This window comes from Sphaeramia orbicularis, chromosome 16, assembly GCF_902148855.1.
Source record: "Sphaeramia orbicularis chromosome 16, fSphaOr1.1, whole genome shotgun sequence".
Taxonomy (NCBI): Eukaryota; Metazoa; Chordata; class Actinopteri; order Kurtiformes; family Apogonidae; genus Sphaeramia; species Sphaeramia orbicularis.
The window spans coordinates 25,331,552-25,348,287 of NC_043972.1; the positions used below are offsets into that span (position 1 = coordinate 25,331,552).

The 16,736-nt window shown below is 35.5% G+C and overlaps 3 protein-coding genes across 4 annotated transcripts in view; all 3 read left to right on the forward strand.

Annotated features, from left to right (window-relative positions):
• Window positions 1-851: 851 nt before the first annotated feature.
• On the forward strand, window positions 852-7,262 carry LOC115435699 (C-C chemokine receptor type 5-like). Its single transcript, XM_030158288.1, has 3 exons — window positions 852-963; window positions 5,263-5,418; window positions 6,201-7,262. Exons 1-3 carry the CDS (start codon window positions 936-938, stop codon window positions 7,097-7,099), a joined length of 1,083 nt encoding a protein of 360 aa, XP_030014148.1. The 5' UTR covers window positions 852-935; the 3' UTR covers window positions 7,100-7,262.
• Window positions 7,263-7,527: 265 nt separating this feature from the next.
• LOC115434935 (C-C chemokine receptor type 2-like) lies at window positions 7,528-13,243 on the forward strand. The gene is made up of 3 exons (XM_030157072.1): window positions 7,528-9,197; window positions 10,673-10,819; window positions 11,025-13,243. Exons 1-3 carry the CDS (start codon window positions 9,191-9,193, stop codon window positions 11,924-11,926), a joined length of 1,056 nt encoding a protein of 351 aa, XP_030012932.1. The 5' UTR covers window positions 7,528-9,190; the 3' UTR covers window positions 11,927-13,243.
• A 698-nt stretch (window positions 13,244-13,941) lies between these two features.
• LOC115435762 (C-C chemokine receptor type 1) overlaps window positions 13,942-16,736 on the forward strand; it is a 6,320-nt gene continuing 3,525 nt past the window's right edge. The window contains exon 1 of one of the 2 annotated variants that reach the window (XM_030158374.1): window positions 13,942-14,073. The gene's annotated coding sequence lies outside the window, so the exon portion shown is untranslated. Of the gene's footprint in view, window positions 14,074-14,815; window positions 14,902-16,736 lie in introns of those variants that run through there. The other variant, XM_030158375.1, reaches the window with a different exon arrangement.

Sequence of the window (16,736 nt, forward strand, 5' to 3'; positions counted from 1 at the left end):
TGCCCTTTCACTACAAAAACACCTGCTTGCTTTGGTTTTCTTTGCTGAGATGATGAGCAATGAGATCAGAACAAGAACACTTTATTTATGATATAAAAGCCAGTTACAAAAGCAGCAATAAAGCCTGAATGCTTATCGTAAATTCCATTAAACCAATAGCAAAGTCCCCTTCATTCCTTGTAAAATTGGCTTTTATGGTTAATTACTGTATTTTCTTCTCTTATTTGCAACTGACATGATGCTCATATCCTTAAAAATCAAGAAAAAACACAGACAAATTGAATTAATAATCTATTTAACTTAAAGTACAAGTCATGAAGTAGCCTATATTTGTAAAAAGGTAATCATGGCACACATTCCATTCACTTATTGATGCTTAGTTAAGCATATATTTTACAGATTGTGACTAAATCAATAAATAAAATAAATGTTTGTCCTAGGTTACAAAGGAGAAAAAGATGTATATATAAAATGTTCACCAAAACTCAAGTGGAGAACACTTTTCCACACAATTTGCTACATACCCCAATATGACATGTTTATTTGTGAATATATGTGGTAAAAAAAAAAAAAAAAATGCAGCTAATCTTAAATCAGGATAACAGCAGTGTTGGCATGTGTGTTCATTCATTTATTGATGTGTGAAAGTCTTGCATATTTAGAGATAATTGCTGCCATATTCTAATGTTACAGTGTCTGTCTTTGGTTTTGCAGTGTTGCAATGTGATGTGCAGACTCCAGATAACCATCTGACACTGTTTCAATCAGGTCAAACAGGAAACAACATCTGCACCACTGTTCCTGTACCACTCAATATTAGGGGGCTGCTGACTTTCAGTCAATCAGTTCCACAAACATAAGGACTTAAGGACATCTCATCTCATCTCATCAAAGATCCAGACAGAAATTCTGATACGGACTTTACCTGGCAGGAAATGACATCGCAACATCTCAACATGTCAGGTGAATGCACTTTTAACAAGTAGAGCCATTTGGGATATCAGTAGATTAATGATGTGTGTAGACTTAATTGTTGAAATTTTTTTTTAAAAAAAAGGTGTTTGGTAAATTGTGATTTTTGAGGCTTGATAAATTGTCTTAGCCTTTATTTATGTTCTCTAAATTAGAATGTGTTATCATCCATTCAAATCTTCATTGAATGCATTAAACACTGTCATTATTTTTGCAGAAAAGGTTTGAATAAACTTCAAATATGCATTTTGTTCTGATAGATTAGGCACAATCAAACTACAAGCTACTTTTGCTAAATTCTACATGTAAAAGTAAAATCTTATCTCAAATGAACCAAACATTTTACATTTTGCAAATTCAAACAGTTCTGACAAAGCACTTCAAACGCCTGGAAAAACAAATGCTTTTGCAGCCATTTCCAATGATGTTTTGTCAAAGATGCAGTAAAGTAAGTATGCATTCATGATTATCCAAATGTGTGAAGCATATGCATATTCTCAACATAACACACTATCAACATATGTAATTATAAAACTGCATCTTTTTTAAACTGTATGAAAAACGGAAATTTTTCCCTTAATGAGTGTATATAAAAGAAAACAAATATACTTACAGGATACCATAAGCAAACAATTCTTCAAAAACACTTGAAATTCCTTTGAAAGTTAACACTTCTGATGCTTCAAACGCACAAAGCTACAAATGCACCCTGGTATAATGGTATAAATGATAAACCCCTGTGGCTTTTGCTTTTCATTTCTTTGTGCAGGATGCAGCCATCTGTAATATAGTTTTATCAAACATGTTGCAGGGTGAATGTACAAGTATGTAGCGTGGATTGTGAACACCACATTTGACAAAAATAAAGCATTATAAGGTATTTATTTCATCTTACATTACAAGAACAATAGAAGACAACATAGAAAATAAAATGGGGAAAAATTTGGCTAAATGTCTGAACATAAGATTTTATCCACATCACATGACATATTGTTCTGATGCTCTGATGAGAGGTTTTATTAAAATTACACAGAGTATAATGCAGAGAATGTCCTTTCATTCTGTTACAGTTGGTGAATGCATTGGTCAAGGTCAAGGTTTATTTATATAGCACATTTAAAAATAGACATTACTGCCCCAAAGTGCTGTACATAATCATGAAACAGAATATAAGCAAAAGACAATAAATAGAATAAAACAATACTGACATATAGTTCATGCATTAAAAATATTAAAACCAAAAAAAATAAATAAATAAACACAAAAGACAAAAATTTAAAACTCTAAGATAAGTAAATTGGCTGCAATTATTTTAGAAACATTATCATTGTTTTAACATTCAGGGAAAAAAATCATTTAATAAGAAACAAAAAGTAACAAATTTTAAATATAAGGTAGTAAAATTATCATGACACATGTGATACACTGTTGAATGAAGAATGTGTGTGAAATCCGTGTGAAAGCTCTGTGCACAATCCAGGACAAAGCACTTGGAGATAAGCATCTCACTGCTGTGTCAAAATGAAACTCTTCAATCAAACCCTGGCAATCCCTTTTTGGAGATGTCACAAAATGACTCATCCATGCACCATTTACATGAGTCTTTCAAACCAACAACAACAGATATATTCTATTCACACGGTAGCTCTCTGAAGTAGTTAACTTATTTTGAATGAACACAAAAGCTTAAAGGGTACAGTCAAAATGCAGGCATGCAGCGTATTTGCATATACTGCCTATATACAGTGACTGCTTACACACTAGAAGTGACTGCTGACAATGAGGAAATCCCCAAAACTTTAATTAAAGTAACTGTGGCTTAAACTAAGCCTCCAAAAGTGTAACATAAATTAAGATGGATGGATGGATGGATGGATGCATTTGATGGATGGATGGATGGATGGATGGATGGATGGATGGATGGATGGATGGATGGATGGATGGATGGATGCATTTGATGGATGGATGGATGGATGATAATGGATGATGGATAGATGGATGATGGATGGATGGATGATAATGGATGATGGATGATGGGCAGATGATGGATGGATAGATGGATGGATGGATAGATGGATGATAATGGATGATGGATAGATGGATGGATGGATGGATGGATGGATGGATGGTGATGATGTTGATGATGAAAACTTCTTTATTCAGTCATTACATAATACAACCACTGTCAACACTACAAACATTACCAACAGGATAGTGACTGAAAAGGCACAGGCAGAAGCAGAATGCTTATATTAATATACCTGTCCTACATAACATATTAAGCTACCCAGCATTCAATATAGGAAAAAGAAAAAAAACAAAAATGCAAACAACCAAACAAACAAACAAGCAAAAACATTGAGTAGTGAAACTCATTCATTCATTCATTCATTTTCTGAACCCGCTTTATCCTCACTAGGGTCACGGGGGTCGCTTGGAGCCTATCCCAGCTACATAGGGGCGAAGGCGGGGTACACCCTGGACAAGTCGCCAGTTCATCGCAGGGCTGACATATAGAGACAAACAGTCACTCTCACATTCACACCTATGGGCAATTTAGATTAACCAATTAACCTATTAGTGCATGTTTTTTGGATTGTGGGAGGAAGCCGGAGTACCCAGAGAGAACCCACGCAGACACGGGGAGAACATGCAAACTCCACACAGAAACGTCCCACCCCCCGTCAAGTAGTGAAACTAAACCAGAAAAACAGAAAACATAACCAACCAAATTAATGGTAATTTAATGTAGAGTACAAAATAAACTATTTACGTATTAATTATTAGATCTTAACAGTTGTAGCCTTCAAAAATTGCCCTACATACCATTTTTTTTTAGTTTGAAAATAAACATGAAAATATAAAAACACAATAATTATAATGCAATTACTGGGAAAATTCTTCTCTTCAAAATGCAAAACAAAACAAAAAAAAAATTGACGACATACATTTGGAAATGGTTACACACTAGTTGAATACCAGTCAGTCACTGTTTCAACAAAATACGCATCAGATACATTCGCATCTTTTTTCTTTGGAAAGATGGGGGGAAAAAATGAGAGCAAGAGGAAGAGGATGAGGGCAAGAACAAAGAGGCCGCAAAACCCTGCAATAGAATGAACAGACCAAAAAAAAAAAGGCTCCTGAAGATTTTTCGTTTTTTTTTTTTTTGTTCACTGAACTGTGAGTCTATGTTCTGAACTGGTGCAATGTTTAACATGAAAGAAAGGTTTGGTTTAAGTTTAATTCTGATGCAGAGGTAAGATTTGTGTCTTTTGGGTTTGTGTGCATGAATTTGACACAATGAGTCAAATTCTGCAACAAGTGCATAAGCAATGTATAGAATACAGTAAAAACAATACATGACAATACATGATGTTATTGTTCTAACAAAACAATAACTACAGCACAACTCTACAGCACACGTGTCACAACGTATTCTCTCTATACCCATATACAGTAGCGGAAAAAAATCATTAGACCACCCCTTGTTTCTTTCAATTTCTTGTTCATTTTAATGCCTGGTACAACTAAAGGTACATTTGTTTGGACAAATATAATGATAACAACAAAAATAGCTCATAAGAGTTTAATTTCAGAGCTGATATCCAGCCATTTTCCATGTTTTCTTGATAATAACCAAAATCACTTCAGTTCTTACATCAACATCTATGGCATTGTACTGACAAAAACAGTGCTTTTAGGCATTCCATGTTTTCTGTCTGTTTTAGTCACATGATACACACAGGAGTTAGTACTTGATTAACCATTTTTTGATGACTTTTGATGGTCTAATAATTTTTTCCTCGACTCTATTTATGTTTTTCTTTTTTAATATTTTTATCCATCCAACTTATTTATCATTAGCATTTTTGGTCTTTGTCCACCACTCCATTCAACTTTCAGAGACGCCATCTAACTAGTACCTTTTAGTCACTTTCAATATATTACACAACTGATTTTGGCACTTATTTCTTTTCTTTTTTCTTCTTAGTTCTTGGTCTAATAATTTTTTCCACGACTGCAGTTGTGCATATAGATGTGATATGTGCTTGCAAGTGAAATAAAATGACTATTCTTGCTGCATGTGCAAATGGAATGGAATCAAGTCTTCACCTCTGAGAAATGACTGTATATCAAGATGGGATGCAGTATGTCCTATTTTTTTATAACAGGAATAACATTTTTAAAGTTGGTTTTAACTAATGGGAATCTCTCAAATGTAACATTAACAGTAAGAGAAGGATAATGCATAAAAGTCTTGTGAAATTAACACTTTTCTTTCTGCAGGTGATAGAGGAAATTACAGCTACATGGATTTTTCGGAATATTATGGCGATCTAGACCTAGGCTCCTTGGCTCCTTGCAATTACAGCTCTCTGAGTAATTTTGGCAAGGTGTTTCTGCCATTTCTCTACAGTTTGGTTTTCATCCTCGGCTTCTTAGGTAAGCTACAAGACAGGTGTGTGTTTACTTAGGTAACATACACTCACAGTCAATGAAAACTTTGAGACCATATTTTTTGACGTAATTTTAATTTTGAAACCCTAAACTGGAATTTTTTCATATGAATCATTTGTTTAGGATATTGGCATAAAAAAAAAAAAATCTAAAATTTCAAGAATAATTTCAAAACAAAAAACTTAACAAAAGAAAATGGCACCTGCCAAACACAAAGTCACAACAGTCAATACCGGGTATGGCCTCCGTTTGCTTCGATGCAGGCGGTCTGTCGTCAACAGAGCCTGTGGTGTTGTGGCGTTCAACCAGGTTTCTGATTGTGGGTTGGGAACAGCCCATACATACGCCTGGCTAGATCACTGTAGCTCAAACCGGCCTCCACCATACCCAGTGCCCAGAGACGTTGCTCACGTGATATACGTGGCATGATGTCGTTCACTGGACTAACAATGGTGGCCTTTTTTGGGCCTTCAAAACCAATCCTCAAATTGTGCAGATACCCACTGAGTATTGCTCAATGTGTATTTGGTCCACTTTTGCAAAGAGACCAACCCATGCACAATGAACCGTGACAACATGACAACTCATCATTATCTGAACTACCCGAGCACTAAGTCATCAATAAATCCACAATCAATAATTAATTACAACCCCCCCTACAAGTAGAAATATGCAGACATTTCTACCTCAAAGTTTCTATTGACTGTCAGTATAATATGATTATAACCTATGTGTATTTCACTGACAGATTTTTTTTTCTTCCTAAGGTAATGGCCTTGTGTTGTGCGTCCTGATAAAGCACCGCAACCAGACCAACTTGACAGACATCTGCCTTTTCAACCTGGCTCTTTCTGACCTCCTCTTCATCCTCACCTTGCCTTTATACTCCCACTACAGCGCTGTGGGTCAGTGGGTCTTTGGGGACTTTATGTGCCATCTCAGTGGTGGGATGCACAACACTGGATTCTTCAGCAGCACCTTCTTCATGGTCGCCATGACGCTGGACCGCTACATGGCCATCATGTATGCTCATAAAGTGGCAAAATACCGCACCCTGAAGATGGGCGTCACTCTGTCTGGAGTTGTTTGGATGCTGAGCTTGTGTGCTTCCTTACCTAGTTTTATCTTCACCAAGGAGACAGATGAGTCAATCGATGAACCTTCCGGTAAACGCTGCCAAAATGACCCAGAGAACAAGAAGTGGAATGTGTATAATATCTTGGCCACAAACATCCTGGGTCTCATGATTCCATTCTCAGTGATGGTCATTTGCTACTCCAGGATCATCCCCACTTTGATGCACATGAGGAGTGTAAAGAAGCATCGCGCTGTCAAGCTGATAATCTCCATAATGATCATCTTTTTCTTATTTTGGGCCCCGTATAACTTTATCCTGCTTTTGGATTTCATACAGTCTGATAAAGAGAGCTGTGAGTGGATCAATAACATAAAGTTGTCAGCAACAGTGACTGAGACCATTGCCTTCACCCACTGCTGCCTGAACCCCATCATTTACGCCTTTGTAGGACAGAAGTTTATGAAGCGTTCCTTACAGCTGTTGAGGACATGGGTACCTGGGATCCCCTTTAGCAGACGTCTGTCAGAAAGCTCATTCAGAACAAGTTCAGTTATGTCCAGAGCCTCTGATGTCACCACAGTCATGTAGGCATTGGAGGGCGGACATACTATCCGCAGTGTGTATTTTAGTTTTATAGCTTTTTGTATGTCTTAAAGCAGAGGGCTCAAAAATACAGTCGCAGAAAAAATTATTAGACCATCCAAAGTCATCAAAAACAATGGTTATGCAATCAAGTACTAACTCCTGTGCGTATCATGTGACTAAAACAGACAGAAAAGAAAACATGGAATGCCTAAAAGCACTGTTTTTGTCAGTACAATGCCATAGATATTGATGTAAGAACTGAAGAGATTTTGGTTATTATCAAGAAAACATGGAAAATGGATAGATATCAGCTCTGAAATTAAACTCTTATGAGCTATTTTTGTTGTTATCAATATATTTGTCCAAACAAATATACCTTTAGTTCTACCAGGCATTGAAATGAACAAGAAATTGAAGAAATCAAGGGTGGTCTAATATTTTTTTCTGCAGCTGTACATGTCAAAGAATCCTTGAGTAATGCAATTAGCATCTCATTTTGTAATCTCAAGTTTTTATTGTTTTGTGTTTACAATGCTTATGATTTTTGTTTTATTGTATTTTTCCATATTTGATTACAAAGTATACGCATTTAGAACTGAAACCCCAGCATGTCATGTTCCGTCACAGAGGATAAATCAGAATAAATCAAATAAAACACACAGTAAAACAAGCTCGACAATATAAAAAAAGGTAGAAAAACACAACACTTCATATCACAATTTTCCAATCCTAAATAGGGGCTGCACAGCAATCAGAGAACCAAGATAATAACTAAACATATACCTTTGAAACACAACAGATATTGGCAACAACACAAAAACAAGAAATAAATCAAACAAATTTAAAAAGTGGGAAATAACAAAAAAGTACCACAACAAAACGACACAAACTATCACATTCAGATCTTACCTTATTTACTATACCTTAAATAGCTCATGATTATGAAGCATCATTTGTGAAGGTTAGGTCTGTTAATATTGGATTTGTTTTATACTCAGTGCTTTTACTATCACAAAATGCACACATCTATGTACATTTATCTATATATACGTCTATTCAGCTCTATACTGACATCAAGTTTGTCTTGCTCTAAAACTCAATGCTCCATGGTGCAACATCTCTTTGCAACAGAGATTCTCTACCACAAGAGGTCACTAAAAGAGTACACTTGAACCACAAATCCATCTGTCCACTCTGTTATTTTTCAGTGGATAATCAATAGGAATGGTCAACAATGTGATGCCAACAAGAAACGTGTTTTATTTAAATACAAGACAGAAAAATTAAAGGAAGGCCTAAATATATGGCCTAATCTGTCTTTAAAAGATCACATGCACACCTTAATCCTTTGGAAAAATGGAAAAGTGTGTTTGTAACTATTATGGTTTATGCTCAAATTTCTTACTAGCACAAACTCAGAAAAAAGTGTTAAAAAAAAAGCAGAAGAAAGAATTTAAAAGTCAGCAGAAAATGGTAATCCTGCAAAACCAAAAAACTGCTTAATTCGCTTACTGGTGCTCAGATATTTTTAGAATTATAAAAGTCAACTAAATCATCACTGTTTAAATTAACATTTTTCTACAGCACAGAAGAGTAAAATATTATAAAATGTCACCTAGATTCACTCATCAGTTATTACATTCCATCACATACTCCACTGTTTCAGTTTAATTGTGAATCTGTGAAGTAAAATAAATGTTTAGACTTTTGAATTTTAAATCAGTTTAACAAGCGCTGTGTTTTAATCTATGTGTTTAATTATTGGTGTTTGAATGTCTCACATTTTTACTCATGACATTTTCATAGCGGTGTGACAGACTGTCACTCTTTGGTTTTTGAATGTGTGATTCTAAGTGTGGGCTCTTGATAACAATCTTTACACTGTCACACTTAAGGACAAACAGGAAACGACATCTGCTCTTCTGTTCCTGAACCACTCAAAATTAAAGGTCTACTGAGTATTAGGCACTTAGTTCTAAAGTCTGTAGCACCTGAGGACATCTCAGCAGATCTACACATCCACTCACAGGATTAAGGAGCTCTGGAGTACAGCTGCATTTTACCTGACAGGAAAAGACACCTCAGGATCTCACCATGTCAGGTGAACGCATTTTTATTCACACTCGTTTTGGAATAATTACAGATTATTTGTCAAGATCTAAAATAAAAAATAAAAATGCATGTAGCAGTTTGTTATTTTAGAGGCATTAAAAATTGCTTTGAGCTTTATTTTCAGTCTCCAAATAAAAAATGTAGTATATCTCACCATACATTTGGATTTTTTAAATTATTATTAAAGAATGTGTTAAACACTGACTGTATTTTACAGAAGATATTTGACAGTGACAATACTCAAAATAGTGTTTAGTTAATACAAGGTCTTCAGCTAAACTAACTTCATCAATATTTCAACTCAGTAAAGGACATTTCATACTAATATTGCAAGATGACCATGTAATGCAAAAAATAAACATGATATGCATTTTATGATAGATCATAAGATAAGATAAGATATTCCTTTATTGATCCCACAATGGGGAAATTCACAGTGTTATCAGCAGCATGAAACATACACACAACATGCACATACACGTAAGAGCAGTCATAAAAATTTGAATAAAAAAGTGTTTATATTATTAGTTCATATATTAGCTTGTAATGTTAGTACTTCATATCATGTATATCAAAAGTACTACATACTTTTGATATACATGAAACTATCATCCATCACATTCTCACAGCAATGCAATATATATTCATAAATAATCACATGTGGGTATGATATTTGTTTTTAAGAAGTCACTACATGACCTGTGTAGACCAGCAGATGGCAGGATAACCACCACTAGAGGAAAAGAAAAGGAGTGCCTCTGAAGGCTGTATGAAAATGGAATTAACTCGGTCAATAGTTTGAGTTCCAAAATATTTTTTCCACCACTCATAACCAGATTATTCTTATGCAGGTTGTAACATATTGAAAAGAAAAGTCTTAACCCATACAGACCCAGTGCTGTTTTGTGGCAGTTCCAAAATGAATTTTTCTCTATTTTTAACCTATCTTAATTAATTTATCACTTGTTTTTTCATAATATTATCCTCTATATTTTGCATTTTTTGGTGTAAATCATGGATTTCCCTGTATTTAATTCACAGACCATGTAGCTGTTCATGAAAACTCACAGTAAATTCAAAACAGAGAAAAATGAAGAAAAAATTACTTTTTCAGCAAAAATATGGCTAATTGAATGTAAAAACACTCCACTGGGTTTTACTGGTGAATCAATGTTGTAGAAGATGGCGGTGTTTCCATGTTTAATACGGAGCCTCTGAAAGTCAAAATGGGTCAAATCTGATGACCATGAAAAGTTGACAAACTGCATTTTGCGCCAATTATTTACATGTATTGATAGGATTAGTGGGTCAACAGGTATTAAACATTTTATATCTGTAGATGGTTTGTGTCGCCGATGGCTGTTTGGGTCTTTATGGGTTAAATGACGTTTACAGATAGAGCAGGATGGCGCATTAACTGTTTAATATATTAAAGTCATTTTTCTCTGTCTGCGGATGATCTAGAAAATGTCACCTCGAGCCCAACGGACGATTATTCCTACTACTATGACAACGACCTCCCGACTCCTTGTAACTACAGCTCTCTGAGTAACTTCACAAAGGTGTTTTTGCCCATCCTCTACAGTCTGGTCTTCATCGTCGGCTTCATTGGTAAGCTATGAAACAGAGGTTTGTGGTTTTGATGTACTGTATCTTGATGGGGACTCTGATTTCTGAAGGGTGCAGCTACATGACAAGAGTTCACAGTCAAGTTCAGACCATGAACAATGTTTGAGAGAGATAGAGGGTGTTGGGGTTAGATCCAGAGCTACAGCTGTATGTGTATTTCTCAAACTTATCATGTTTTCTTCCTAAGGTAATGGCCTCGTGTTGTGCGTCCTGATAAAGCACCGCAACCAGACCAACTTGACAGACATCTGCCTTTTCAACCTGGCTCTTTCTGACCTCCTCTTCATCCTCACCTTGCCTTTATACTCCCACTACAGTGCTGTGGGTCAGTGGGTCTTCGGGGACTTTATGTGCCATCTCAGTGGTGGGATGCACGACACCGGATTCTACAGCAGCATCTTCTTCATGGTTGCCATGACGCTGGACCGCTACATGATCATCATGTATGCTCATAAAGTGGCAAAATACCGCACCCTGAAGATGGGCATCACTCTGTCTGGAGTTGTTTGGATGCTGAGCTTGTGTGCTTCCCTACCTAGTTTTATCTTCACCAAGGAGACAGTCAGGTCTTTTGATAAACAATGTGACTACATCCCAGACAGCAATACCTGGAAAATGTATAGTGTCATAGCAACAAACATCCTGGGTCTTGTGATTCCGTTCTTGGTGATGGTCATTTGCTACTCCAGGATCATCCCCACTTTGATGCACATAAGGAGTGCAAAGAAGCATCGTGTCGTCAGGTTGATCATCTCTATAATGGTAGTCTTCTTCCTATTTTGGGGCCCGTATAACATCATTCTCTTTTTGGATTTTCTGCAATCTGAAGATGTAGGCATACTAAAGATGCCCTGCGACATGGACAAGAACTTGAAGATTTCACTAACAGTGACTGAGACCATCGCCTTCACCCACTGCTGCCTGAACCCGATCGTATACGCCTTCGTAGGACAGAAGTTTATGAAGCGCTCCTTAGAGCTGTTGAGGAAATGGGCCCCTGGGATCCTCTTCAGCAGACATCTGTCAGACAGCTCATTCAGAAAGAGTTCAGTGTCATCCAGGTCCTCTGATTTCACCACAGTCATGTAGGGGTTGCAGTGTTTCAGACCTTTTTGGTGTTTAATCCAGGCCATGTGTTTATATTGTATTAAAGTTTTTATTTTAGGCCAACTATAAATGGTTATCTTTTAGTTTTAGTTTATTTCAGACACAAACGTAATACAAAACATGAGGAAAAAATAATAATAAAAAACAAAACAAAAATAAAAAACAGAATAATAGAAAAAAGAACAACACATACAGTCACTTACACATATACATACACACCAGTTTATATCTATATCTGTGCACCAACCCACTTCCTTACACACACCATACAATATAACAACCCGACAATCCAAATAATATTCACACCCTTCCTCGAGCCACATATAGTGAACAAAACATTTCTTTGTACATTTTTTTTTTGAATGTTGGGACACTGCCTGAGGTCTACCCCTAACCCACACACTGATATACACAAACTTTTCCTGGTAGAGTTGTATTTGAGCTTGAAAACCACAAGATTTTTTCGTTGGTTGCACAATGCAGTAGATCCAAACTTACTCAAATGAATGTGTAAGGTGATTGACGTCTCATTTTTTTATCATTGTATTTTGTTTGTTTTTAACGCTGTGTGTAATGCATTGTTCTGCCTTCGCTTACTTTGACAGGAACCTCAAATCACAAGCCTCAACTTCTTGTTTGTAACTACCTTAACCACAATGATTAAGTCCTTGTGCTCTAAGTGTTTCAAATATTTTTCCTCCGTTCTCACTTAAAGTAAATGATGAGTCTGCAATAGACACTGATCCTAAATGGAAAATGTTTGATCAAAATTGTTTTTTTGACAATGCTGTTTTTCCCCTTATTGACTGGAAATGTTTTACACTGAAATATGTAACGATGAGTCAAACCTACAAAGGCGATTCTTACGCAGGATGTTACAACGCTGTTTTTGAGATGTGTAAGTTGTGTCATACGAAAGACAGTTTGGCTGTTGTCAAAGTAATGTAAGATTTTTCCCCGACAGTTTAAAGCCCCATGTTGTATTTCTGACTTTTTTTCCTTTCAATACTTTTGCTGTCAGTTTTTGCATAAAGGTTGCACGTTTTCACAAATGTATTTCCATATTTGCACTCAGTAGATTCTTATATAATCAGTAGCTATTGGTTTTAATAACCTGATTTGATATGATTGTATTTTATAAAAGTTTATACATATTAGTTGTTGTCTATGTTAAAATGTAATTTGCCAGGGTAGAGTTTTAAAGTTTTATCTCCTCTCATTTCTTCTATATAAGAGTAGATTATTGTAACTATGTAGTTTTTCACAGATATATATGTGATACAGTCATTTCAAATAAAAGTCATTAAAAATAGCACCTCAGGTTGTTAAACTGATTTGTCTTATCAAGAGCTTAAACGGGTTTTACCTGAAGTCATAAAGGTCTGATATTATTACTGCATGTTTAAGTTTCACTTTAGTGCTTCTTCATGCTGTTCATTGTTGACACATGATAAACAGTGGTTAACAGAGTGAAAGGTGACACTAACCTTTCTCTGCTATTACTGAAATGACAATCCTCAATAAAGTGAGAATTTCCCTTAACATTTAGCAGAGAATACTCATAACAAATAAAAGTGATATCACAAAAAAAAAAAAAAAACAGAAAAAATAAAGCAAAAGTAAACTAGGAATAGTGACAAATTAAACCCAGATGTGTATTGTATTTACCTGTGTTAAAGCAGTATGAGAATTTGGAAATTGTTAAGAAACTACATCTACCTTTATCTTGAAATATAAAATTGCACATTGATGTTTATGTTTAATTCATGTGTAAGGCGATGTAAAATTTCAGATAAGAGCACATTTGAAGGTTAATTTATGTCATTTTGTATTTTAACATGTAGAAAAACTGCCCATTTTTGATAGTTTGTGTAGGTGTGCAAGAGTGAAAGTCACAAAAGCTCCTCATTTGAATTTTCTCCGTATTCATTTCTTGCCAAAAGCTAGAATGTACAAAGTGTAATTTCTGACAAAACCACATTGACACCTCATTGCAAGTTGAGCAGCACAACTTGCAGCAGGATTTGACACAAAAAGCAAGCACTGCACGGTTACAGGATGACATAGAACATTGTTGTGCATCATAAGAACATACCAATTCAGGACCAGTGATTTAAGGAGAGATTGTGGTAAGTTTACTAATATTTAAACTTGGATTCATTTAGCTGCTGTTTGCTAGATGTACTACACCACCACCTACAACTACACATTGGTTAGTTGAATATAGTTCATGCAAATGTGTGTGTGTGTGTGTGTGTGTAGACCTTGTCAGCCACAGGAAGTGAGGGTCGGCATGGGTGTCAAAGCGGGTGGTTGTAAATGTGATAGTGAAGGCTCCTGACAGAAGAAACATTTGAGATGTGGTTTAAAAGAGATCACGTGGATTTGATTCTGGTGAGAATGAAGGATGTTACTGATGTTTATAGTGAGATAAGTACTAACAAAACAGTTTGACTTCATTGTTGGAATGTAGAATCACAATTCAGAATCAGAATTGCCTTTATATATGATTGTATATTTACCATTACAATCTATCCATGAGGGGGTAAACCAATAATATTATCATGTTGAAGTTACCATGGATAATTAGGATTTGGATTTCTTTCACAGATGGAAAATAGTTTTAGAATAAGCAGCCATCCACTACAGTCACATGTTTGGTCCCAGTGCACTCAGGTATGACTCATTAAAAGATGACTGAGTCTCAAAAGTCATTTTAAAAGGGCAGGAAAGTCCAGTAAGTGACAGTTTTTGTTTTTTTTTTCTCCAAATTCCCGTCCGTCTACTTATAAGCATGTTGCTGAATGAGGAACTGACAGTACAGAGTTATCATCCAGTGGAACATTGTACTACTCCTGATAAAAAATAAAGATCATTTGAGGATATATGAAGATGAAGATTTTACAAACCTGAAAATAAAGTTTTCTCAAGACACTTTAAAGAGACGTCATTGTTAAGTAAGTAGCAGGTTTATTTTGCTGTTGTAGAATGATGTAGGATGTCACACTGTCTGCGCTCAGACTACTGTGGATCACAGTGGAAGAAAATAAAAGCTGTTTTTGTCCTTATCCTGAAATACAAACTATCTTATAAACATCAATATACATTTATATAAATACCAAATTTTTTATTTTCTCTTATATTTCATTTCTTAGTCGTTTGTGGTTTTTCTACCTGTCTTTTTCCTGCACTTGTTTGTTGTATGTTGCTGCTGTTAACTATGAAATTTCCCCATGGTTGGACAAATAAAGTCTTATCATATCTTATCTTATACAGTGGTGTGCAAAAATATTAGAATACTTGTCAAATCTTAAGAAACTGGTGGTTTATTTTTTTCCCAGTGCATGAATTTCACTTGTTTGCCATTGCAAAAGGTAAAGGCAAAGGTACTGAGAATATTTCACCTACAAATTTATCAGCCCTGTCCTTTTTTTTTAATATATTTTACTCTAATATTTAGTGTGACCCCCTTTGGCAACAATCACAGCAGCGCATCTTTCTGGCACTGTGTCCATGTATTTTCTGAGAGTTTCAACCCCAATGTCATTCCACGCCCTCAGAAGCTCATTCCAGAGAGTTTCCTTAGATTGTTGCCAAGGGGGGACACACTAAATATTAGAGTAAAATGTAAAAAAAGGACCGGACTGATAAATTTGTAGGTGAAATATTCTCAGTACCTTTGCCTTTACCTTTCGCAATGGCAAAAAAGAGAAATTCAGGCTCTGGGAAACAAATAAACCACCAGTTTCTTAAGATTTGACAAGTGTTCTAATATTTTTGCACACCACTGTATTCCCTTTTGAAAATCATTTATCAGAAGAGAATATGCCAGTAGTCTGTAATTTAGGATGAAGACAAAATCAGATCATATTTTATTCCAGTGCCGTACACAGCAGTGTGAGCGCAGAGTGTGTGATACTGCATCTGTATGCAAATCAACAACAAAAGTGGTTGAAAAGCTAAAATAAAAATTTTTTTTGCCTTGGCTTATGTTGGTTCCTCTTATATATGTTAACCCTTTATGGGGCAAGTGACTATTTTTGGTCATTTCCAAATACATTACAAGACAGTGACAGTGACAGTTCCAGTGAGGACAGTGAGTCAATAATCTCAGGTCCAATGTGGTCTACAGGGTCTGGAAGGTCCACCTCTGCATGAACAGTGAGTGGACCTGCTTTGTTAGGTACCATGAAGTAATGGTACTAATGTAAGGAATGATGTTCAATGGGATAATGTGGATGTGGACAGGGGTCTGGATCAGCACTGATGTTGGTCTAATGTTCTAATAGTCATGTTCTAAAATACATGTTTCCTTCACCTTATATGTGTTTTCTTTCTTTACTTCTTGGATTTTTTTTTTTTTTTTTTGCCAATTATGGGCAAGGAACCAAATATGGTAACTTCACTGACCTTGATTTTCTATATGACTATATATACACTACAAACAAAAAGTTAAGGAAATTTCTTTCTTTTTTTTTGTCATTTTTGCCATTTGTAAATAAAACTATGTCTGGTCATTAAAAAAAATGTGTTTCAATTCAATTCACACACAAAAAAAGTAAAAAGCACTGTGCAAGAATCCCAACTGAAAAAAATAGCACAAAAATTACAAATATCCTTAAATTTTTATTTATTTATTTATTTATTTATTTTTCAAAAAAGTGATAAAGTCTGGTTATGTCCTCCAATAAGGTTGACATTTTGAATTTCAGAGTATTTCTTTGAGTGACCAGTAAAAGGGTTAACTGCCAAACATGGAAAATTAACTTTTTTGAAACACTTCACTGTACAA